General features: G+C 43.0%; 1 protein-coding gene across 1 annotated transcript in view; it reads left to right on the forward strand.

Annotated features, from left to right (window-relative positions):
* Positions 1-26,744, forward strand: part of ANKFN1 (ankyrin repeat and fibronectin type III domain containing 1) — a 150,813-nt gene that overhangs the window by 106,424 nt on the left and 17,645 nt on the right. Inside the window, exons 10-15 of the mRNA XM_063119897.1 lie at positions 1,179-1,311; positions 3,255-3,371; positions 11,258-11,473; positions 16,804-16,970; positions 18,298-18,445; positions 21,111-21,279. Coding sequence (XP_062975967.1) covers positions 1,179-1,311; positions 3,255-3,371; positions 11,258-11,473; positions 16,804-16,970; positions 18,298-18,445; positions 21,111-21,279 — 950 coding nt within the window. The remainder of the gene's footprint in view (positions 1-1,178; positions 1,312-3,254; positions 3,372-11,257; positions 11,474-16,803; positions 16,971-18,297; positions 18,446-21,110; positions 21,280-26,744) is intronic.

Raw genomic sequence — 26,744 nt, forward strand, 5'->3', positions numbered from 1 at the left:
GCTAATGGCAGCCATCATTAGCATGAAATATGCAATTTCCGCAGCCTTAGGGAAATTGCACATTCCCCTCCCCCACCGCACCAATGGGGGCCTTAAGGCCCTTTTAAAGCCCCCATTGGCACGGGGGGGGGATGTGAAATTTCCCCAAAGCTAGGGAAATTGCATATTCCCCCCTGCTGCTTTATTGGCAGCCGCCATTAATGCGGAGGGGGGGAAAGGCTGCAATCCAGAAGTGTGCCATAGTCTGCTGAGCTGTGATATGGACCATGCAGGCCAGGGGCAGTCTGCAAACTCAGCTGAGGGGAGCTCGCCAGGCTTCGATCCCGGGACAGACTCTCATGGCATCCATAGTTGTGGTCCTTCAGATATTTTGTGGCAGAAGAGGGAAAAGGCACTGCGAAAAGGCTATGAGGAAAAGAAGAGGCTGGCTCTGGTGCTGTAAGGTATAAAAGGAGGTTTTCTTTATTTTCCTTATCCAAAATGAAAAAATAATCCAAAAACTTTCAACTTAACTTGTAGAAACGCTCAACGTTTCGGATCTGGAGATCCTTCGTCAGGAGCTGTACAACAAAATGAATTCCTCTTTGAAGCAATTATCAATTTAAAACCTTTTAAGTATTTTTTAAGGACCGTAGTCATATTTGTTCTGCCTCCATTGGCAGTCAAACAGTTCAGATATGTTGACCTACAACTCCCATGATCCCTCATCATTGGCTGTTCTAGCTTGGGCTGATGGCAGTTGTGGGCCAAAACATCAGGAGGATCAAAAGTTCCCCACCCCTGCCCTAATGCAAACCACCGCCTTACACATGATGATGCACAATGTTCATTTTTTATTTCCAAAGGTAGAGAAGTCAAAATCATGTGCTACTACTTGTCCAAACAGAATTCCTATAAAAACTGACATTGTGAATTGTTTTTCTTCTACAAGGTAGGCAGTATCAGCTCTGGCATTTTTGAAGCTGTTTTGCAGTATTTGCTGGAATTCAGTATCGTGAATTTCTGGGAAATTCTCCCTTTTGGGAACCACTCAGTGAATTATATTGCTTCATTCAATTGCTAGACCAGATTAGACAAATATAATAATTCTTTCTTGCTCTGCAATGCACAAATCTCCAGCTTTCCCGAAACAGCTTTCTAATTGCTCCATTTATCTTCCCCCCTTCTTTTGCTTTCAGAGGGCTCTATTTATCTGTGATCTTCTACTATAAAGACAACATGTTAGTAACCAATGAGGATCAGATCCCGATTGTGGAGGTAGATGACTCTCACACCAGTTCCATTATGCAAGATTTTCTCTGGTTCACAAAGGTACAGTAGGAGCACTCCATCTCCTCACTTGACTGAGCTCCCCCGTAGGGTCATTGCTGAGATTTATGATGGGGCTGGTCCATGCGGTCTTTTTCCTTTATACACAAACAACGTGGCCTTCTCCTCGGCCACATACATTTCCATGTTGGGTAGGGAGACCTCAGGAGCCAGGCCATATGCAGTTTAGGGCAGGGTTGAGGAACCCATGGTCTTCCAGGTATTATTGGACTCCAGCTCCCAAAAGCCCCAGCCAGCATGTCCATTGGCCAGGAGTAACGGGAGCTGTAGTCCAACAAGATTTGGAAGGCTGCAGGGAAGCCAAAGGGGAGACAGAGGAGAGAGTCAATGGGATGGCCATGGGAGAGCGAGAAAGTGGGACAGTTTTCTCCATCTGCATCTGAAACTGAAAGACGTTAGAGAGCTAGGTAGAGTACTTGATCCAATTCACATGGGAGAAGGACGAAATGACAGCAGGAAGGGGTCACAAAGCCAGTGTGGTATGTTGCTTGATACCAAACTGGACATCACAGAGGGAGAGCCATGTGTTCAAATCCAGTTGTGCCACATGTCTGCAATGGAGTCTGATTTATGGAGCAAAGGTGCCTTGCTTCCCTGCAGTCCCACAGTCCAGGCATTTTTCTCCCATCTGGACTCTCATTTAGTATGGACTCCTTCAGGCATGCATTTTTTCATGCAATCATCATTGTTTGGTCATTGGTTTTCCCGTGAGGTTTGGACAATGCAATTGCCACACAGCTGTTGTCTCATGTCTCTCCCCCTATTCCTGGGTTATTTTGGTATGGGGGAAATGCAGTATATATATTTTTGCGGTCACGCAATGAAGCCGCCATGTGGATTTCTCCTATTGCACTGTGTCCTGCTTTCTGTGGGTGCATGTTGGGCGGTGCAGGGTTGATGTCACCACTGATGAGGATCAGTTGGGAGTGTCCCCTCCTGCGCCTCCTTTGACCTGGTTGTTGGAAAAAGGCTTTCTGATGATGAGTTGTGGGGAGCTAAACCTCAGGATGGATCAGTGTTCAACTCACCCACACTCCCCCTTTGCTTCTTAAATCAGATTTCCTTCCACACTCACTTTCTAGGTGATTGAAACTCATGGGCCTGACGTTGCCCCAAGTCCTAAGGGCATAAAAGTGTAGGGGAAAGAGTTGGAAGGGAGGAGAATTTGGGAGACTGGGAGGCAGACATTGGACCACAGAGGATGGACCTGAAGCAAAATGATCTGGAGCTCTCTGCAAACACCCTTCCTAGGCTGAGGCCAAAATAAGGGAAAGTGGGAACGGAGGGCATGCTTCCTCAGTATCTCCATATATAGATCTAGCCAGCAGCAATTGCTACAATGGTTTGCTAATATTCTAACAATGGAATATTGTCTAAATCCATGCTTGCATTAGCTTGACTTCCCCATAACTGTTTCTAGAAAGAAACCTTGTCCGTTCATTGTCCTTAGAAAGTAGTTCTGATTAATCCAGGATTTGATTGAGGGACTTCCTATTATTATTATTATTATTATTATTATTATTATTATTATTATTATTATTATTTGGGCCGCAAGGCTACAACTGTTCCTTGACAGTATTTTATTGCTTAAATTATGACATGGAAATAGACTTGGGGTTGGTATTAGCTCAAACGTCACCGTAAAAAAGCCACAAAGGAAAGAGCCAGAGATTTGTTTGGGGCGTTCGATCCCCCCTGTTGCTTCTGGGACTCAGTGACCATTTTATACGATGGTGTACAGATGAATTGCAAGAGATACGTGCTGTTTATGGTGGTTAGATGCAACATTTCTCTAATCGCTTCTTAACTGCCATCAACATGCTGCCACCCACAGAAATGTGAAATGAACAACAGCTACTTCTTTGGAAGATAAATCCGTTCTCTTTCTTCTTCACCCTACCCCAACTGTGCCGTATATTTTGCAGCTGTCTTGTATGTGGGATGATATCCGATGGCTGAGGCAGAACATGTCTGTCTCCACGTCCTCCTCCACAACACTTCAAGCCCGGCAGAAAATGCTCTCTGCAACAGCCCAGTTACAGGTGAGTGGCACTGCGCACTTTCGGTAGCAGGTTTTGGCAAGTTTATGGCCTCAGAGGGAAGGAGCTGCCAGCTGTCATCTGCTTCAGCACTTCCCACTGGCTTGTCCTTTGGGGGAGAATTATCATCTGCTATGAACCAAGCAGCGCAGTCTGACACCCCAGCCAGAGCTAACAGATCATCAATAAACTGTGAAGTAGGAAGAATGAAATTAAATGTGACACAGCAAATAAAGAGCCGTTTGCCCAGCACTATAGATTGAGAAAGCACATAACCCTGTTGGTGGAGGCATATGCTTAACGTAGGTGAATGATGGCCAGCTGGTGTTCTATGGGCTGGATATGGCTCATATCCCTCTTCTCAGTTTCTCGCCTGTGGCAGGACCTGCACAAATCAAGAGAACCCCAGGAAATTGCGGAACGGTATAGAGGCTTCTAGGGTATCCTCTCACTTTGTTCTTGGAAGACCATCTTCTAGGTGTGCTCTCAGTTTGTATGGTTTTCCCCACCACCACCCCTTGATGTCATGGTGGTGGAAGTGCTCTGCCCATCAAGCACCTTGACAAGAGAGAGGGTCTAATCCTGAGATGGTCTGAAGAAGTTTGCCATCGATGTCTAGGCTATGGTAGATTAAAAAGAAGCTTCTACAGAATCTAGGGGCGGATCTACACTAGTCTTATAACGTTGCTAGTGTCCGTTTCTAACGTTGTTCTCTGTATTGGTTATCTGTGTCACGGAGCACACTAGCATTACTTACGTTTACTGTGACGTTACTGCAGGGCACACTGTTCAATGCTTTCCGTTGTTCTTCCTCTTCTCTGAGAGTAGGAGAGCTGCTGGGTTTGCTCCGCCCACTTCCTGCCTCGTTCCTAGCCAGCAGTGCAGGGCAATAGCCATAAGCACACACAAACCCTCTCCCAAAACATCTAAACACCAGTCCCTGGGAATAGCCTGAATGCATAGGAGCTAGTCACTTTGCTGAAGCTAAGTAAGTCAGGGTTTGGATGGGTGACCAAATTGAAAACTTTCAGCAGCGCAGAAGGGGAGGTGTGTTTTTTGGCAGCCCCAGATGTTGGAATTATTTCAAACACACCATTTAAGCCCCTCTGGTTAGAGTTTGGGACTGGGAGCAGAGATCCCTGTTAATTTTCCTGCATGGAGCTACAGCAATCCTTTGCTTACCAGGAAGTGAGTTTAGCGCTCCTCAGCTCCTTTGCAAAGAGGGGGAAATGTAAAAAAATAATAAAAAATCAACGGATGACCCAATTCAATTCAGATTTGGTATGCTTAAAGCTCTCCCTAATATCTATTACTGTGCCGATTTTGGTGTCTTTATCTTTAAAGCTTATGCAGATGTAAGCATTTGTTTAAAATCCTGCGCCCGCAGCAGCAGCTTGGAATTAGGGCAAATCTTTTGCAAAAGAAGCACAATTAAAGCAGGATGCATGGGAGTACTTCACAATAAAAGCAGATTTTAAGCTGGAAAACTTCTGAGTCCTTTGCATGCAGTTATCAGTGATTGCACAGTATAACGCTGGTGTGATAAAGCTCCAACTGCTGTAGCAGATAAGATAGCAAATGGGGCAAAGCGAAGGAAGGAGAACAGGAAGTGGCCGGAGCAAACCCAGCAGCTCTGCTACTCTCAGAGAAGAGGAAAATTACCAATAGAACGAGGCACATGCGTCAGTATCAGCGCTACAACTAAGCAACAACGAAAGGGGACAACGAAATAGAACCAGGAAGTACAACTCATTTACAACGTTAGGGACACAGGGTCACGTGATACAGTGCATCACAGTGACCCATTCATAATGTTAGAATAACATCAGTGTAGATTCCCACCATGAATCCCAAAAGATATGCCACTATTTCCTGGGTGCTTTGGAAACAGCAACAACATAAGAAGCCTTCTACCGGATAGTGGTAACTCCTTCCATAAATGGGACCAGCTCTAGAATTGAGGGAGGCAGAATGGGATAAGCATTATTGTACGAGAATTTGGGTCGGTGTGTTTTTCGATGGTGTATTGATCTGAGGTCCTGGAACTCTTTAAAAAAGAAAGAATTGGGGTGTAGGGAAAGCTTAGCAGATGTTCAGGTTCTTTCCCTCTATACAGCGATGACCAAGCTCTCTGTTCATTCCTCTAGAATCCATTCTGTCCTCCCCAGTCTAGTATAGATCGTGGAATGGATTAACCTGTGAATAATCCAGGGGATTCTGAAATACTGGCTTGGATCAAGGAATGGCTCAGTCACAAGGGGACAGGGTAGTTGCATCCTGAACCTAGAACCTGAGGCCTAGCAAGCAAGGATTCAGCTTTCATGACTTGGATCTGGCTAAAGGGAATCATGTTGATTTGAAACCAATCAGACTGGCAAGGAAGTCTCAGAACAACAGGAAGACAAAGTCAAAACAAACAAACCCCTTCAAATCAGATTTGCTCACTGGTCTGATCAGCAAGTGGGCTTTATTGCTGTTTCTTCCTTTCTTCTTTTTGGTGATAGATCACGTTTGCCCTGCCTCCTATCTGCCTCCCCACCCCCACCCCTATAACTTTGGAGGATCTGTGTCTGATAATAGTTTGCATGGAATGATTGCTCATAATTTCCCCAGCATTTTCACAGAGCTATACATTACAAGATGGCCCAATAAGTGAGAACTGCATCCTTGTACGTCAAGGTCTCCCCCTCCCCTTTGGCAACATGTAGCAAAGCTTACCCCATTATCTATTCTCTGCCACCACCAGCGGCAGCCAAAGGTGTGGAGCAAAGAATGGGGAAATTGATGCTAAATTGCTTGCAGATTTATATCCATGCAAACACCCTAGAGCAGCCTTCCCCAACCTGTGGCCCTCAAGATGTTTTGGACAACAACTCTCATCAGTCCCAGCCAGCATGGCCAATGATCAGGGATGATGGGAGTTGTAGTCCAAAATATCTGGAGGGCATCAGGTTCGGGAAGGCCACCCTAGACATTAAGGTGGATTATAACGCTAAATATTGTATACCAAGTATGGCATCCATCATGTGAAAAATCAGTGGCCCTGTTCAGAATACACCTTAAACCACAGCTTTGCCTTATTCACCATGGTTAAAGCTGTGGTTTAAGGTGTCTTCTGAACAGGCCACTGCCACAGCAAATCTGGCTTTTAAAATCCCATACTCACTTGAGCACATGTGCTGAATATGTTCGGCCGCATAACAAGCCTGAATTACGAAAATTTCTGTTTTGGGTTGCTACCTCTATGGCAAAAGAAACAGTTTGCTAATCATGTTCTTGCAAACTCTGTATTTTTTAAAAGTCTTTCTGACTCTCTGAGCAAATCTTTACAGGCAGCAAAAGAGGAGAGGGCCCTTAAGGATACAGAACACCTACTGTGTGCATTGGATGGGGATGCCTAAAGCTAAAATAGCTACTTAAAGCCACTTCTAAATGGTAGTCACTGTGCTGGCTGTTCTGGAGTGCTCCGGTTATAAACATTTTTAATAATGCTTCTCCAGAAGTAAATAGTGTATGTAGATAAAGTCAGCTCAGGGTGGCTTTATCTATCAGATGAGAATGTCATTAAGGTTAATGTACAGCCCCTTTGCTTTCAGACATGTACAATGTGCCACATTGTCAATTCAGGTTTTCCTTTTAAACAACTCCCACCCCTTGCTAGCTTACTGTAGACCTTTTGAAAGCTTCCAAAGTTAGGAGCATATTTAAAACGCTAGGGATTTTTCTTTGAGACATCTGGGCATCTCTTCAGGAGTTGATTGCAGTGAACTCAACATGCTGGCCCTTATAAGGCCGTCCCTCTCTGAAGGAGAAGAAAAGCTTTGCTCAATCAGGCCAAGAGTCCACCTAGTCCCTTGTCCTGCTTCCAGTGGTGGGCAGCCAGATTCCTCCAGGACATTAATAGGGCATGATCTGGCAAAAGGTTCTCCTGGACAAGCCCCATTGAAATGTAATGATATATTGTCTTATAAAGACAGGGGTTTGATCTCACACATGGTAACTGGTGCAAGATTACTTTATGACAAGTAACCACGCCGGGAGCCTTTATTGGCTGAGGAGCAGGATAAAATGCTTTAAATAAATAAGTAAATAAATATTGAAAGCCAACAAACATCCATCTATTCAAGAATGGCTGGGTAAAATATGGGACTATGGTTTGTGCATGTCAAAGAACAAAGAGAGAAATTGGGCAACTTTGGAGAAAAATGGGGGTCTTTTATAAATTTTGTAGTGCCAGTCAATTATTTACAATTTTGTCATATTTTAAAATTCTGCAGTTCAACATGATAACAACAACAGAATGGGGACTGCCCAACAGGATCTCCCACTTATTTTGTCTGTAGGCTAATATTGTCTTGTTGCCTTTTTAAAGTGCTCCCCACCCACCCGTTTAGCTTTCATTTATTTTGCCAGAATGCTTTTCTGTCCTGGGAATTATTCATAGTCTTGTAGTTTTCTGAAGCACACATTGCGTATACGTTGCGTATATGTTTCCCAGACAAATTGTGTAAAAAGAAAGGGTGTTGTCCTTAACAAAATGTACAACTATCCAGATTCAAAGAGTTAAGGAAAAAGACAGTTTTAACAAGGTTTTATCACATAAATACAATTCAACGACTGTATTAAATAATTAAAGTGCACCGGCATCTACTGTATACATCTGATTGCATCAATGTTGTACAAGAATACCAACAGAGAAATTAAAATAGCAGGTCAAACGTGTTTCGACACTGGGGTGTCTTCTTCAGTGACCCCTGCAAAGATTGAAACATACAAAACACTCATTTAAAATACTATACTAAGGGTGAAGAGAATAGCAGAAAGATGTGTAACCCAAATTGAGCCAAATGTTTTAATGTATTGCATAGTGCCTTGACCTACCAGGCTTCACAGAGCTCCTGTAAAATGTACTTGTCCGGGGAATTATTCATAGTCTTGTAGTTTTCTGAAACACACATTGCTGTTGCGTATATGTTTCCCAGACAAATTGGCCATTATTTAACTACAATCAACTCTAGCAAACAGTATCTTTCAAATGTACCTGAAATTTTGATGCCCTTTTCACCCAAGGAGTCTGAAACTGATATACATTACTGATGCTCAAGGAAACAACCCCAGTAGTGCTCAAGGCCAGAGAAGGTTCCATACATGTGGTGAATTATTAAGAGGCTAACATGTGTACCAACTCTGTAAACCATTCATCCTCATTCTACCCAGCCGTCCAACAGAATTTTTCCTTAGCTCCACTGATGGATACACAGAGGGGGTTTCAAATGATCTCCATATTGGATTAATTCGCCTTACTTTGAAGTAAGTGCTAAAACTCCCATTACCATCTGTGAGAAGAGATCTAAGTCCATGGATGTGGTCCAGTTCCATTAAAACTCAATGGGAGTGTTGCCATTGATTTCAGTTGTGATGTGATTTACAGCCTATGCCAGACTGGGTTCCCTCCACCACCCCTTTTTTCATTTATGTTTGTCAATTGACTTGCAAATATAGAGCAGAACTAAGCATTTCCATCCCTTTCTGACTGATGCCATAGGAGGGGGCACAGCTCAGTGGTAGAGCATGTTACTTTGTGTGCAGAAGATTCCATGTTCAACAGCATCTCAGATTGCAGTAGGAGTAGGAAAGAGCAATGCCTTGAATCCTGGAGATCTGTGGCCCCCCGTCAGAGCAGACAATGTTGGGCTCTATGAACCAGTGACCCAATGCAATGTAAAGCATCCTCATTAGTACATATGTGGTGTAGTGTTTTTTCCATAGGGTCATGATCCATATTAGGGCTGTGCACCACCTCGGGCCAAATCCCCGAAACTGAGGTGAGGTGGACTGATTCAGCCTGCCTCACCTTGATTACGAGTCAGTTCTGGGGCAGTCCAAAGCCAAAGCAGATTGGTACCAAAGTTTCAGGGCATCTCGGACCACTTTGGATGGCTCTGGACTCACCTCCCTCTCCTTGCTCACCTGCCACCGCTGCTGCATTGTTGCCATCACTGCCACATTGCCGCCGCAACCAGGAAAACACAGCATCCTCCTGAGAGCCAGGCCATGATTTCAAAATATCGTGGGGTTTCTGGGCCTCAAACTACGGCAGCCAGCTGTAAAGGGAAAAATGGCCCTTTGTGGCCACCATAGTTTTTGGCTGTAGATGTATTAAAACAGAGTCCCTGCGATATCTTGAAATCGCGGCCTGGCTCTCAGGGGGACACTGCATTTCACGGTCATGGTGGCGATGGAGGGATGGTGGAAGAGATGGGGTAATGCGGCGGTGAGCATGCAGCTGCAGCAGCAGCACAGTGGCGGCAGGTGAGCGGGTAAGTCCCAGCACCGGTAGCTCTGGGTTGGGGGCTGAAGGGGAGGCAAGGGAGGGAGCACAGAGTTGGGAGTCCAATGCACTCCTACCCAGAGTTGCTCCCGGCTTTCCTGGGTGCCACCCAGGGACCCGCAAGGCCGAGTCACCTCAGGGCCCCCGAATCTCACCTTGGCTTCAGTGCCGAGATGAGGCAGGCAACCCACAAAGCACCCTGAGGCAAATCGGTGCCATTTTGGGGGCTCCAAAACGACCTCCGAGTTGAATTTGGCAACCATGCACAACCGTAATCCATATGCCCTCCTTTATTATTGCCTCTCCAAAATCTTCTGTCCATTCTTTCCTAGTATATGTGTTCCTTTTTGATCATATTGGCAGGACAGAATATATTTGAGACAAGCGCAACAATCAGTCTGTGATTGAAATACATACACCCATTCACCAGGAGGGATGTAGCCAGCCACTCATGTTTGGGATTTGCCAGCCTATGAAAGCTGGAGAAGCTCCAAATTGATTTTAGGGAAATTTTTAAGCCCCAGCTGTTGTGCTGTCTATAACAGGCCAGCTGCTGGGGTAGCTTACTTGTTTTAGGATATTTATACACCACTTCCCATTTTTAACTCCCCCGCCCCCACCCAAAGCAGTTTATAGCATATTATAAAACAATACATCATTATAAAAGCACAGCAACTTTGGGACAAGTTAATCGCTGGGAAAAGCCAGGCTAAACAAGTAGATTTTTTTAATATTCGTCAAAAGCACATGAATGTCAATGCCTGACGTCTTGCAGATGGGGTGTCATTCCAAAGGGACGGGGCCACCACAGAGAAGTGCTGTTGCCATGTTGCTGTGAAATGGAACACTGCAGGATGTGACATGGATAGGGTGACCATATTTGGGAAACCAAAAAAGAGGACACCTAGTGTGTATGTGGGGAAGCAGCTTTCTGAGTCCTGCAGAAAGTACGTTATTCCCCCGCCACCTTAAAGAACCCGATTGGAGTGGAGGAGGGGAAAGGATTTCATTCTGCACCACCACCATCCACTCCAATTGGGGCCTTTTCTATAATGTCCACGAATGACCCACTTTCCCCTTTAAGACCTCAATTGGAGCTCGGGGTGGGGAAATGATGTGCCTCAAGAAAGCATGCCTTAAATGGCTAATGGCAGCCTTAAAGAGGAAGGTGTATCATTCCAGGACATTATTGAAAATTATAGAAAATCCCCCCTGACACCATGGAAAGAACAATAACCAGGACAAATCCGGGGAAATCCTGACAGTTGGTCACCCTAGACATGGACAAGCTTATAAACAATTTTTAAATTGTTGGTTGTTTTATTATGCTCTTCATGGTTTTAATTTTTGTGAACCGCCCAGAGAGTTTCAGCTATTGGGCGGTATAGAAATGAAATGAAATAAATAAATAAATAAAATAATAAGAGCTCTACTGTTCCTCTCCATCCTCGGTCTCATAATACATGGTGATGTGTGCACCAATATTTGTGTAAATGAGCTAAGAATTCTGTCTCTTTTTCTTCTTCTTCAATTCCCCCCACCCCCACCCTACACACAGAATCTGCTGGGCACGCACAATTTGGGCAGAGTCTATTATGAACCAATCAAGGACCGGCATGGCAATATTATCATAGTTACAATAAGAGAAGTGGAGACTCTCTATTCCTTTTTTAATGGCAAATGGATGCAGATATCCAAACTACAAAGCCAGAGAAAATCCCTTTCAACGCCAGAGGAGCCGACAGCATTAGACATCTTGCTCATCACGATCCAGGTACCTCTATTGTTCTTTACATATGTAAAACTGGTCAACCACACAATTCCTTCTGATAAAAGCCCTTGAAAGTTTGGGACCACCAAGCCATATGCAGCCTGCGCCAACTTTGGAAGCTGATCCAAATGAAATCACTGGAAATCTGTCCTTAGGACCTTGATGGATAATTCTCTCTTTTAAAAACACAACACTATGAGACACGTAGACCAGAACATGGGTTGGATCCAGACCAAGGTCTTTGAACCTAGGTTCCCTTTAAAATCAATGCGTCTTAAATTAAATCATGGCTAACTTATCCCATTGTTTTCAGTGGGACCTAAGTTCAACTAATAGTGTAGATCCAAGTGAATCTTTTCAGAATTGACCAGGGGTGTGCAAAGTGGTTCTTCTCTGCCTTGAAATTCGATCTGGAGCTCCATCTCTGCCTTGATTTTGGAGTGCCCCTCCTCTCTACCTCATTGAATTACCCGTCGAAGAACCGTTCAGTATTTGAGTAACTAGTATTAACAGAAATGCTTACAGCACCCTCATTTTTAAAGACAAAGAAATAAAACATGGCACAGTGATAGCTCTTAAGGAGGGCTTTAGCTCTGCCCCCTCCCCGCCCGATGGGCACAGCGCAGCTTCTCCTGGCTACTCGCAAGTAAGCCGCATAGCCAGGAAAAGCCGCGGAATGGGCTAGACCTTCCACAGCCCCTGGCTTAGTATGTGGAAATACCGGGCCACAACTGGTGCCAGTTATCCCAGGGCAAGGGAGGGTTTAGCCCAGGCTGACCCCGGGATCCCCTGTGCATCATCTGGACGCACAGGGGTAAGCCCGGGTATCAGCCCAGGCTAAACCCTCGTCTAGCAATGGCCCATATGAGACTACAATTCCCCCCCCCCAAAAAAAATCCGTATGGAAATTTGTATGCATAATTATAATGTATGTATTTTTAAACCTACACATTTTTGGATACATGCACCCATTGACTAAACCATGTTTGCAAACGTTTTGGAAATTTACACATTTTTCTTTGCACATTTTTTTCCAAATGTATGCATTTTTTTTCAAATGGGTGCAAATGGGTGCATGTTTTAATTTTAATTTTGCAGAACACATTGCTAGCTGAGAAATGTACAGACTTCTGACTGCAAATTGTCTTTAGGTCCGAGAGGTACAAATTGAATAATTTGATTTTTTTTTAAAAAAAAAAAACTCGATGGAGCAAATTTCTCACACATCCCTACCAGAAACAGAATAACTCCCTGGCTTAAGCTGAATCCTGCTTCTGTGTCATCCTATCCAGTGATTCATATTAACTACTGCAAACATTTGTCTCACCAAGCCATTTAACTCCAAAATCGCCCAAGAGAAGCCAGTTGAACTAATCAGAAGTGCTGCAAATCAACAGTTCATAGTACCCGCTCCCCCATTTGGAGTGTTTTGTTTCATTTAAAAGATATGGGAATATTGCACACTAGACTAGGCTAGACTTGAGACATTAAAAATCCATTACAGGTATGAAAAAAAGAGGGTGGCGGAGAACAGAGCATATTTTTATAGAAGGAAATCCCAAATACAGGCCTGATCAAGTTTCCACTACGTCCCTGGTGGAAAAAAAGTCCCCCTAATGGTTTGTGGATTCCTATCAAATGTCCGGCCCTTCTTGGCTTACTCGTCGATCATCAAATAGGTATTTTCCTCATGAAACACTCGTCACAATGAAGATCTAATTCCACTGCTTAGAGCCAGGCATAGCAATGGCAGATGGTTCCAGTGGTGAAGGCATGGGGCCAGGTTCCTTAATCCTCCACCACTCCAGTGGCACGAGTAACTCGGGATGGCAGTCAGTTTCATTTATTAGGGTAATCTTTAAGGAATGCTATATGTGTATGTGTGCATATATACATATTGCCCTGTTAATGCTTTCTTTATATTGCTTTATAGATGTTAGTTAAGTGTAGACGGTGCCAGTCCTCTAGGAGAGTTCTTTCTGATCATAAAGATCCTTGTGTTGGCTAATGGAAAATGGCTCAAGATGACTAATTTTATTCTAGCAGTAAAGTTTTGCAACCAATTGGTCAGGTGCGCCGAGGACTTTCCCTGACATCGCTGAACATGGACCAATTGCATCACGGAGTGAACTGCAGTGTCTGTTCAATCACAGCACTCCATTCATTGGATACTTCCTGAAGTGTGCTGAGCGCTCCAGCCTCAGCTTTTGGGGGATTGGCTGAGTGGGCCCTTGAGAATACCAGTGGCAGGGGTGGGTGGGGAATTCTATTTGACTATGCGTGCTTTTGCAAAAGCCTACCTCTCCGATAGAATGGTCAGATGCCCATTATTCAATAGATATGCATCTTATTCCAGAACATTTTAGTTCTGGATTGATACCTGATGCAGCTCACCATTGACACTTCCAGGCCACTACCACTGGGTGGCATCAAAGGCCCACACACTAACTTGGCTGCCACCTCCTGGCATCATTACCAAGTGGCATGAGAAGAAAGGCCCATGTACTAACTTGGCTGCCACTTCCTGACACCACCACTGAGTGGCCCTAAGGGAGAAGCCCAGGCATTAACTCAGCTGGCGCCATGTAGCAACCAAGCACAGGGGGACGGCCCAGTTTGTACAAGGCAGGCATTTTAACCTTGCACCTGCACAGAGGCCTCTAGTAGCCCGCACAGGTCAATAGATTTGAGGATATCTTCAGAGGTTTGAAATGTATGTTGTGTTTTGCCTGGTAGTAAATCTAAGGCCTTGTCTCAACTATTCTGATCTCTACGGAGCCGTTTCTGCTTGATTTCAGATCATTTGGGTGGAGTTTGGGGCAAGTAATAAATAGAAACAGTTTTAATTCTCAAAGCAGAAAAGGATGCAAACTACACAACATAGGACATCCAGCAAGGGCAAGTGAATGACACTTAATTAAATATAAATAGTTCCACATTTCAAATTAGAGTATTGTTTACCACCAGTTTTTGAGGGCACCAGGTGAGGAGGGACTTCAGGTGCCACTGTGTCTAAGGGCAGGTCCAACCATCTAAATCTGTGCTAGAGCTGCAGGCTCATGACGCCTTTCAATACAAAACTAATCTGAGCTTAATCTTGCCCTCTTCTCTGTTCCATTCCCCACCATTCATTTTTGAAATATGCATATGCTACATTGAGATGTGAGAAAAGCAGAGATGGATGAATTGGTCCATTTTAGTTTGTCTCAGTTGTTTATTTGTCCAATCTTAAATTTGATTTGTCTTGAATTCTGAGAATTTCTCCAATCTTAACTTTAATTTATCCTGAATTTTGAAAATGTATTTTTTTAAAGTTTGCGTGAAAATCCATTTGCATCTTTGTGTACTTTTCTCCGAATACATGCATTTTTGCCTGTTATACACATTTTTTGCAAGCAATTTCCCTAATATAATGCATTTTAACAGTATTTTGTCCAATAGACCTGTTTTTGAATTTTCTGATTGGAGAACTCCATTGCAAAATTCAGAGAAGTGCAAGTTTCAAAGGATAACTGGGTTTTAGTTTGTAAATATGAATTAAAATGCAATCCCCATCTCTAATGAAAAGCCATTGAGAAATTTTGCAGGCAGGCCTTAACTGAAGCGCTCTCGCTCTCTCGCTCTCTCTCTTTTTAATTACTCCATTCAGCATGATTAGGAGCCTTGAAATTTGCCTCAAAATATTACTTGAGACAAAATTGACTGGCAACTTAGGGATGTGTAAAATTGTCACTTCCACCCCTGAGAAATTTTGCCACTGTCATCTTTCTGTCAGAACTGTGTCACCAGAAGACATCAAGTGTGAGCCAATATAATTGGCCAATCTAAGTCCCATCCTGAACAGGAAGCTTTTATAGTCCTTCCTGCTGAAGCAAGCCAATGGCTAGCCTGGGTGGATAGAGTTACTCCAATCCCTGGCTAGACAGAAGCTTTCATGCATAGACCTGTTGGCCTACCATATAGGACAGCTATGCATAAGTTCATGGGTTCCTAGTCCCCCCCCTTTCACATCTCCTGACACCTTTAAACTCTTTTTGATTCACTTGAAATGCCTTGGCTGGTTCTCCTGAGAAGAACCTGCCCAATCCACCACCACCCCCTTTTAAAAGAAGTTCAGACTAGACGGAATGTTGTAACAACTCTTCCACAACTCCAACAGCTCAAACTCTAATTCTTACTGAAATTAATAGTAAGAAAGTCATGTGAAACCCAAAGAAATTGCTCTCATTCATCAAACTTCTGTTAACTTCCTTTAATTCCTGCAGATATTTTGCCTCAACAGGGCAAATTCATCTCAAAATTTCGCTTTAGGTGCATTTGGGGGACAAGTCTCATTTTATCCTATTTCTCCCCTCCTCCTCTTCAAATATTTAAGAAAATCTGCTTGAGGAAAACAGTGATTATCAGCAAACCACACGTTTCTGACTGTGGCAACTGAGCTAATTGGCCATGACTATGGGGCTATCTCTACTGGCTTCCAAACTAAAATGAAAGCAATCTGTGTAGGAAAGAGACTAATTGGTGTTGGATCTTCCAAGTATTAAAAACAATGCTTTCTTCACTCATTTAGAACTAGGAACTTTTCCAGTTCTAAATACAGGGCTAAAAGCTGACAAGAAGGTCACTGTAGATCCCTTGGGAGATTCTTTCTGCTGTCGCCACCAAGATTCACCTCATATCATCACAAGATAAACACTCTGTGCAGACATTCATATGAATCTGTAGGTGAACATGTAAAGGATGGGGAATCAGGATTGTGCCTGCTCGCCCCATTCCTAGCCTCCATATATTCAGGGCATCACTTTCACAGTACTGTATGTACATGCCCCCCTTCATGCGCAACACAATCTGCACCCTCCATGTTTTAGGATACAGATTATATGTAGGGATCCTATGTGCATTTGGATTTGCTTATACTCCAGTGCAAATGGGGCCCTTAAAAACATGGAGGGAGTTGGAGACATGGCTAGTTGGGATGAATGTTGATGAAAATCTTATCTATACTGGTTCCATCAAACCTTTACCTTAAATATGTGAGTCCTCTTGTTTGATTTCAAGAGGACTTACTCCAGTGGAGTTGTTCTAGATTTTTGGGGTTGTTTTTTTAGACACACACACACACACACACACATACACGTATCTGTGGTTTGTTCGGCAGAGCCAGAGATATGGAAGAAAAGATGAGAGCCAGGAGACAAAAGCATAAGATCAAATAAAAAGTATATCCTGTAATATTACCAACTGCTCTCTGATTCCGGATTTTTCTTTCATAGGGAAGCCAATCCAAGAAGACATTCCAGCTTAACATTTTCTCTCATTCTTTTTTTCAATAGGATACACTTTCCTATCACAGAAGGAGCCAACAGCGCCTGGCTCCTGGCCTCTATTTGGGCTACCTGAAACTCTGCAGTTCAGTGGATCAGATAAAAGTCCTTGTATTGCAAAAGCTACCCAACATTCTGTGTCATGTTAAAATCCGAGACAACAGCAATGTGTCCAAGTAAGTGAGCATTTCCCCCCATGGTGTTTAGTTAGCACTTTGCAGACTGGAGTCCTATACGCAGTTACTTTAGTTGAACTCAGTAAAACCTACTTCTGAGTAGACATGTGTAGAGTTGCACTGTTAAATTACTAACTGCTTTACAATCTGTATTGTGCTATGCCCCCTTACAGCGTGATAGATTGTTGTTATTCCTGTTTCACATGTGGGAAATTAAAGCTGAGAGACAGTAGCTGACCCAGTGCCAAACACAGGATCCATAGCAAAATTTGAACTCAGTGCTGCTTGCTCTAAGTACAACTTTCTACCTATAGAACCATACTGGCTGATTGAACTTCACTGTAAATGCTAGCAAGTTTGAAGTGACTGCTCAGCTTTCCTTTTATAAAGCAAGGAATTGGTTGATTTATTATATTCATATGCTACCCTTGCTCTCTGAGTAGCATAGTGGGGGTGGCCAGCTGGTCTCCCATCCACACACCGCCTTAGTTTCCTAAGTGGAATTACAGAAGATACATCCAAACCATTATTGGGCAGCTGATGTAGGATCACAGAAAATTCTCCAAATTCCCACCTCTTCCATGCCTCCATGTTCAAATGGCAACAGCTTCGTGCCTATTGATTTATGGCATCCCATTCGACCCTGCACCTTGACATCACTTAGAGATTGTAAAGTGCTTGAATAGCACAGTCATAATCAGTGATGCAGTTTGGTAATTTCAAACTCTGGATTTAAAAGGCCTTACCGGGGTGGGGGGGACACTCTTGAGATGGTCACTTCACTCACTTCAACATGTTGTCAGCCCCTCCCCCCCCCTGGGCTGCATTTGGGATGCTCCTGCTCATTCTGTTAGAAACTACAATCATGGGCAAGACCGCCTCACCCATAAGCAGGGGGAGTGGGTCAGAGCAAAAATGTGTCTAGCAAAAACCAAACCGTTTTTATTGGCTACATTCAGTGCTAGAAAGTCCTGATGAGAAAATTGAGCCCCCTGGAAAAATGCCACCGTAGCCCAAGGCATGTGTGTTAAAAGATTATAGAAACATGGAACAGCCCGCATGTCAATGAAAGCTGAAATGTTTCAAAGGCATTTTTTTTTTAGATCTTAGTAAAGAAGCCTTCAGTTTGATATACATGCTCAAAGAGAATGAAATCAGAAAGTTGGCCCTTTTTTTAACCACAAACAATAGGGCCTGTTATAAGTTTAGAAATTTTTACTATCTGAGAATGAAAACCTCAACAGAGCTCAAACATACGTACAGTAAATTCTTCCTTGTGCAGTGAACTTTTGTTATATTTCTAATTTTAACTTCACTCCGTATACAGAGAGGAGTGGGAATGGATCCAAAGCCTTTCTGGCTCAGAATCTATGGAAAATATGGATCATTCCACAGAGTGCCCAACGCGACTGTTCTTTGAGCTCCAGATGGCAATGAAAGCTCTCCTTAAACAGATCAATCTACCTCTACGACAGGTATGATGTGTTGTGATACTTACTGCCCTATTCATTCCAAGTGGATACAGTAACTTGAAGGGAAACTATCTGCTATCTAACTATATGTATTTCCGCTAACCATCATCATTTTGTTTCAGAACCATAAACTCTAGGGCTGGTTCACGGTCAATTCTTTTTGCCTGGAGTGTGCTGCTTATTTCGGAGGTGGGATGGATGGCATCTTGTTCATGATAGAAGGGATGTTTGGAGACACCGTTATGGATTTCATGGCTGTGCTGCCATTGCATGCTTTCAAAAAAGATGCTCTGACCCATGTTGAAACCCCAGCAAAATACTTCACTGCAAGCAGGGTATCACCCAGTGCTATAAAAATAAGTAGCTTTCATAAGGGACAACATTAGTGTAGAATTGGCTCTTGTACACCTGTGAAGTATGGTTTGGTTGTGAACTTGTGAACTATTTGCAGTGCTACGTTTGGCCCTCACAGAATGACAATGCAAGATTTGGGACATGGCCTATTAGTTTGCATGTGACTTCTTTACTGTGCACCCATATCCAGGCCAGAATAGCTGGGGGCCAAGCATTCTGGCGCAATCACCTTGAATAGTAAATGGCTCACTGTTTACACAAACTTCTGAATCAGGAACACTTGTACGAGAGGCAGGATCTACACTGCTTCTTTATAATGGTATTGAAGTTCACTGACAACTGTTGGGGCCCATGACATGTTCCATATACAGTTTTCATCAAACCGCCTTCAAAGTGTTATATCCTGCTTGGTGTACATCTAGCCATGGTGACATTTGCCCACTCTGTTGTAGAAAAGAAATCTGGTAAAGTAATTTTAGTGTCATCAGAAGCATAAGCCCTGGGTAGATGGCATGAAATGTGTAGATAAAATAATCAATGCATAGGAGAGGAGCATGATTTCTTTTCATTTCTCTTTTGTGTCCTGCTTTTTGACAAAGTTGTGCCCTGTCCAGCGCCTGTTGGCCTCCATTCTGTGATCAGGTCTCCATGCATTGATTAGGTCTCATGCACAGAGCCTACATGCATAGTCTCTGTACATACATTAGGCTTCTCCACGGGGTACTGACCATGTAGGGAAAGCCTACACATATACAGCCAGGAAGCATATAAGCTATGTGCAGAAAATCCAATCAATGTGTGGAGCTCAAGAGTAGAGACAGCAGGCATGATCTCACTTTCCCACTCGTTTCATGGGCTGCTAGATCCTAAGGCAACCTTCCCAAACCTGGTACCCTCCCTATGTGCTGGACTGCAGCTCTTATGAATGATGGGAGTTGCAGTCCAACACATCTTTCAGGCACCAGTTTGGGGAAGGCTATGCTAAGCGTTTGCTTGTTTGGCCACTGCGTGAACAGAATGCTGGACCTTTGGTCTGATCCAGCATGGCTCTTCTGATGTTCTTATAGTTTCCTGGGTTTCTCGGTATAATGTACGGAGGCTGCATAAAAGGTGCTTTGGCCCAAAAATGTCTACCACTTTTTTGTTGTTGTTCATCACAGTTTTCTTAGTAGATCAAAAGCACCTTTTGACCAAGTTCAAATAGCAAGTCCACATGGAGGTGTGTTCTCAATGGCTTCCTCAAAAATTGTGAGACTGTCTTCCCTAGATGTTTCGTCAAAATGGGAACATCTTTTCAAAAGAAGATCTTTTACAGAAGCAGTCTTCCCGTTTAGGAAGGGTTCTTCTACATTAGCAGATGACAACTCATTATTTTATCATTGCTTGCTGTTTCACTCTCAGCAAAATGGTTTGCTTTGATTTGTTGACTTTTGGGGGTGAAATGGCCACAATAAATAAGAATGTCCTAGAACACTTCTTTCTGATATTCAATTCACATTGCTTAAAGTGCAATTTGATTAGATCTCATATTACTACTGTTAAAATTGTAGGAAAGCAGTGCATTTGTATTATTTTCTGTCCCTAATAAAAATCAGCATAAGATTAATCGATGCCCCCCTCCCTGACACAAGCACTTTCTTGTTCTTGCTGTTATGCTGAAATAAAAAAGCACCGCTTTGGAAAAGCCTAGAGATAACCCTGTTTCTATAGTTTAATTTTCGATCAAAGTAGATCTTAATAAAATATACACTACGTGCTGTTTAATTTTCATGTTATGTATTATTTTTGGTTGGGTCTGGTTAAATCTTTTTCATTGCCCCATTTGGTGACAGGCTGGGGGAGAGAGGGGGAGGGGAGGAGAGGCCAAAATAAAGGTGCATAGCCTTGCTAACCAACTCCTAAATTGAATGTTAAAGCTTTTTAATTGAATTCATTTTCATGTTTTCACATAATTATACAATCATAATCTTGAAAAGCTCATGGAGTGTGATCGTTTTCTGGCTAATAAGAAACATAAATGTTATTTTCTGGGGGAGGTTAGGGTGTGTGCATGTGTGTGCGCGTGTTTTAATGTGGAACATGATTAGAGCTTTACATCTTTATTTTATGAAGCAAAATTAACACGCACACATAAATATAAAATTTCTACCTCTATTTATGTTTTATAAAAATGCCAATGTTGATGTTGTGCAACTTTGCTCTAATGTTTTATACCATTTTGGTGGTTGTTTATGTAAGTACGATGTTGTAACTCTCACCTCCTCCTCCTCCCCCCCCTCCCCCCCATTTCTTCTCTGTGCGTGTCCCTCTGCAGGCTAAGCTCTTCCGTCTGTATACACAGGAGGTGTTGGAACTGGGTCATAATGTGTCCTTTCTTCTCCTGCTCCCTGCCTCAGACGACGTCTGCACTGCCCCAGGACAGAATAACCCTTACACCCCGCACTCAGGATTCCTTAACCTCCCTCTTCAGATGTTTGAACTCGGTATACTACCTTGCTTCACCTAGAAATATTAACCCAGTCGCCTTATAATAAAATCACAAAGTTGTATCTGTTCCCCTCCAGCCCTTGCCTCCCCCGTCCCAGTGGAGAGTCAATAAATCACGTGATGATTTCTTGGCAACAACATTTTTCTCTCTGACTACAGACAAGTAATAGAGGGAATGTAGCTACCAGGTTACACGCTCTAGTCATAACTATTGGAATGCAGAAGCCAGTCAGTCCACAAATGATCAAGCAACACACGACCCTTTAGTGCAGCGTAGGCATTAGGAATAGGGGCATATTGAAATGGACAATTCAGGCAGCACCGTTCAATGAAAGCAAAATGAGTCAGATTGTCTTAACACTGCTTTCAGTTTCAAAAATGTGGTGGAGAAAGACACTCTTCATATGTTGATCACCCATATCTGACTACTTTTCCGTGAGCATTTTGATATAGAGTGGAGCTTGACATGGAACTGATTTGTTGATTTATTTTGGAGGCAAAGAAATTTCTCAGACAAATGCTGCTAATTCAGACTGATCATGGAGAATATGTCTATCCATGGCTATCATAGTCACAATTTATTTATTGATTTGCAGCACTTCTGTTCTGCTGAATATAATTTTAAAAATCCCTCAGCAGTTCACAGGAAATTAGGTTGTGATTGGTATGTCTACAATGGTTACATGAAATAATGCTGCCTCCGTGTGCAGAGGCAGTACGGCCATTGAATGCCAGCTGTTGCAAAGGAGCATCAAGGAAGGTCTATTGCAGCCTTCCCCAATCTGGTACCTTCCAGTTCTTTGGGGCTACAACTCAAAACATCAGCCCCTCTGAAGGGAGTTCTCTCCTCCTCCTCCACCTCCTCTTCCTCCTCCTCCTCCTCCTCCTCCTCCTCTTCTTCTTCGTCTTCTTTTGCTATTTATTAGTTCTTGGCAACTTGGTTACACCTCTGAAATCCCAGCGCTCTTAGGATACAATTGATTCATAGACCAACTTTCCCAGTCTAAACTCTCATCCATTTACATTCTTTGAAAATCAGATATGAATCAACACAACTACTGGTCTCACATATTCAAAAATTACAAATTCAGCCTTCTAAGTCATCATGTTTTTTCCAGGATTTAATGCACAGAGTCTTTTTTTCTTAAAGTGAAACCAAACTCATGTGATAGGGATGTACGGAGCCACGTTTTGTACAAGCAAAGCTTTGGTATCTGTAGCCCAATATTGTCTAATCTAACTAGCAGTAGGTACAGGGGAGCTGATTCAGATCAGAGCCCAGCAAGGAGGGAGACATTGAAGATCTGGATTCACACACGCACACCTACTGTAGAGTAAAAACAAACAGATGTCACTGTTAGTCACAGATTTAAAGTAATATCACTTTTGGCCCTTGAGTAGAGGTCTGTCCTAGCTGCTTGCCTCCCCTTGAGTTTCTTTGAAATGAAGATGTATTTATTTTATACATTGTTGCTTCTCTGCAGCTCACATAAAAGAACATTTGAAAACACCAACAGTAGAATTTGGCCATTATGCATGCAAAGGGCATGATTTGCCACTGAGCTACGGGCTTTCTTTTGACCTGGCAGAGGAGACTGCAAGAAAAACCCCAAAACATCATGAGACTGCCAAGAAGATCACCATCCATTTAGTATCAGCCATAGATTAGAGCAGGCAGTGGAGATAGCAACGCTGTTTGCCATACACAAGGAGGATTCCGCAGACTTTGCTCATTTGGCTCAATGCAGTGAATTTATGGCATGGGGCTTCACAGTGCTGCGGAGAGAATTCCAATAAAAGCTCAATTTTACTTTTCCAACAAAAAGTAACTGATCCCATGCCCTAGAGCAGGGGCCATTTTCTGTCTGATTTATTACACGTTTTCTCCCTAGCGCCTATAAAATGGCTGTGATTCACCTCCAGAATATTGGAAGCTTCCATTCCCCATTAGTGGGTGGCTACCAGATCTATAATTGTAAAACCACAAAGGGCTATGTTGAAGTAACGTTTGTTACAGTAATATTAAGAGCCTGGCTTCCAACCACAGCAGCTAGAAGCTTCAGCTCTCAAGCTGAAGCAGCGACTGTAATTTTACTAATAGCGCCACACGCGTGGTGCAAGCTGTAAGACCACATGCCACTCAAAGAGCGCTACAGCAGCTGGCCCTCTCGGAGGAGAACAAAGAGAGCCAGGACATCTCTCCTTTTCCATTTTCAGGCATTTGTGGGCTCAGATCGGCCTGCTGATGACCTGCTGGCAAAAAGACTAGTTTGATTTCATATCATAGTAAACATATTACTATGTAATATGTTTACTATTACATATTAATAGTAATATAGTACACAAGGGTTTGCCTCTTAAGGATCCATATAGGATGGAGATCAGTGAACCAGGGCTCACAGGGCTTAAGCACAGGGACTTTTTAATTAGCAGGGATGATGCCATTATCTGCCACCCCTTTCAGGCTTCCTTGTTCCCTTCCCTGAGTTTCCCGGCAATCCCCACTGCAACTGGGAAGAAATAGGGGTTCCCCACTCCAGGAGTCATATAGGATTATGAGCTACCCCTGTTGTAATGCAAAATATTTTGGGGGTAGCCTGCTCTGGAATAGGCAATTAACAGCCATTTGTCTTACAAAATGTCTGCTCCTGGTGAGGATGAGAAAATGACTAAAGCTATTTTATTGATAAAGATCTCCACAAATACATGCATTTTTTTTAAAAAAAAAAACCCTGGGGGGGGGTATGGGGACTGTCACAATTCACCTTCAAAATTTACCACTTCAAAATTTACCACTGCTGGAGATGGGCAATAGTTTTTCAGAAAATTGAAAGGGCTTTGAGAGAGTCTTTGCTTTGTTGGTCCTACCTTCATCTCTGGTTAAATGGGTTTAGCAGGCTTTTGAAACAATACAAAAACCAGCAAAGCCCATAGGAAAGTTATGGAATGTTGAAAGGATTTCAGTAAGACTAGTGAAAATTCTCAAAGTTGTAATGCCAGGCATCTCTCTAGGGACTTAGCCAAACCTACCTGCTATTCTGTGATGGAGGAGGGAAGATCTCACATTGTGTTTAACGTGAGATCCATCCTCTGAGAGCCGTCGCACCCGCCCATTTTTTTATTTTTAAGGGGCAAGCAGTGCATGAACGCTCATGCGCAATAGGGAAGTCTTTTTTAAAATTTAAATTATTTCCCCCGCTCCCCACACCCTAACCCCGATGGGCGCAGCACTCCTGGGGAGCGCTGCACTCTGTGCGTGGCTCCCAGCTCCTTGCGAGGAATCACGTGGAGCCAGGTCAACCCGTGGCAACCGGCCACATGTTCCACGGTCTCGGGCTCAGCCCAGGACCACAGAAAAACCAGAGCCAAAATAGAGGGCTCTATCCTGGGGCAAGGGCGGGATCATCCCTTCCTGATCCTGGGATCCCCTGTGCGTCATGTGGACACACAGGGATGATCCCAGGGTTCACCCCATGATAAAGCCCCATCTAGCTATGAGCTAGATTAATTAGTCCTCCCAAGAGTTACCATGATGGGTTAGAGATCAGTGTTATTATAGAACTACCAACATTTGGTTAGACATCTAACAACATTGGCCAGATGGTGCTCTAGTGAATACAAAGAAGATGAATCTAATGGAGGCTGTTTCCCAAGCAGCTGGTCAATGGAGGGACACTCTGGGCATATCTTGACTAAAAACTCTTATCAGCTTTCAATCAGATTAACTGTCATAACTATCCTGAAATACTCCTGGGAACTGTAGTTTGATGAGGGTGTTCTGAATTCTCCTAAGAGAATTCCTGGGTAGAGTGTGAGATATAAATGAGCCCTCTCTTTGAGACAGTGTTAAAACTAATAATAGCCACTGATGGACCCGTCTTCTGCCATGTTTATCTAATTATTTTTGATAGTTACTTATATGAGCTGTTGCCATTGTGACATCCAGTGACAACATGTGTTTTTTTCTATATTGACAATGTAGAAGAGAAAATTATTTTTAAGGCATCACAATGCAGCCTATTCCCCCCTCCCCTGATAGAAAGATTAGCACTGCTCCTTCTATTATGTAGAGATAGCAATAATCTTGACATGTATAGTGCACTTGTATCATATCAAGGAAAAAAAACATTATTATCCCCCATGGGAAAGGATGTACATCTGGTAAGGTCCTCTTCATAAAAGCAACATGGACAAAAATAGACCCTTGGCAGCCCTGCTGCTTCAATTCTTCTGGCGCTTTCTTTTTCAATTCCATAAAAAAAAAAAAAAAAAAAAAAAAAACATGCCCCTACACCTCCCCCACTACCATCATCCTGGTTAATCCAAATTGAAAATCTGTTTTATTTATTTATTTATTTATTTATTTATTTATTACATTTTTATACCGCCCAATAGCCGAAGCTCTCTGGGCAGTTCACAAAAATTAAAACCATAATAAAACAACCAACAACCAGTAGTTTTCACAAAGGTATGCAAAAACTAGGGCCGTTTCTATAGATGTATTGAATGTATGCAGATTTTCAAGCAAACTTGAAAGTGTTCGTCTGGCAGAATGTTTGATATGTTTGTGAAGAGGTGGATCTTCTTTTAAATGTTGCCATTAACTGCGGCGATGTTGAGAGTGCCAAAAGGAAATGAGCAGGAGAGAGTACAGGTTTCAGTAAATCAGTTCCATCTTCGTTTCATGGATTGACAGGCGCCTTTTGTTCCATGGTCCACTCATTGATGAAACTAGATTTTTTTTAGGGCTGTATGAGAATTTCATTCCACTTGCAAAAGTGCGCACAAGCACTAATGTGCATTAGCACAAGTGCAAATTTGTGTGAATTCTTCCCCAAAGTTTGTTCGTTTTTTAAAAAAAATGTTCTGCAAGTCCATGGAATCACACGACTTTGAAGAAGACAATCTGTTGCAGAATCGGATTCATAGAAATCCAAACTCATTTGAATCTTCTGCAGATATCTCTGAAATCCCTACACCACTGTACAACACATCTGTTCCAAACGCTGTGATTATATTCCTGGGAAAGATGCACATTTGTAGTGGAGAGGGTATGACAAGTTACAGCCCAGAAGAGCAACACTGACAGAACACGGCCAAACAATGAGCATGTCGGATCCAGAGAGAGCAATGCTTTGACCAACATGTTTTTGAAGTATGAAGTGTTTAGTGATTAGGTTATCTATATGAACACTTGAAAAATACTTGGGGGACATGAAGGAATGGGTCCATAGCTCAGTGGGAAGGCACACGCTTAGCATGGAGAATGTCTCCGGTTCAATCTCTAGCAATCTCCATTCTAGAAAAGGATCAGGTACCAAGTGATGAGAATGGCCTCTATGAGAATCCCTGGAGAGCTGCTGCCAGTCAGAGTAAACAACACTGGGCTAGATGGTCAAACAGTCCAACCTGATACAAGACAGATTTCTAAGTTTCTATCTAGGTCCACCACAAAACTGAA

This window comes from Elgaria multicarinata, chromosome 3, assembly GCF_023053635.1.
Source record: "Elgaria multicarinata webbii isolate HBS135686 ecotype San Diego chromosome 3, rElgMul1.1.pri, whole genome shotgun sequence".
Taxonomy (NCBI): Eukaryota; Metazoa; Chordata; class Lepidosauria; order Squamata; family Anguidae; genus Elgaria; species Elgaria multicarinata.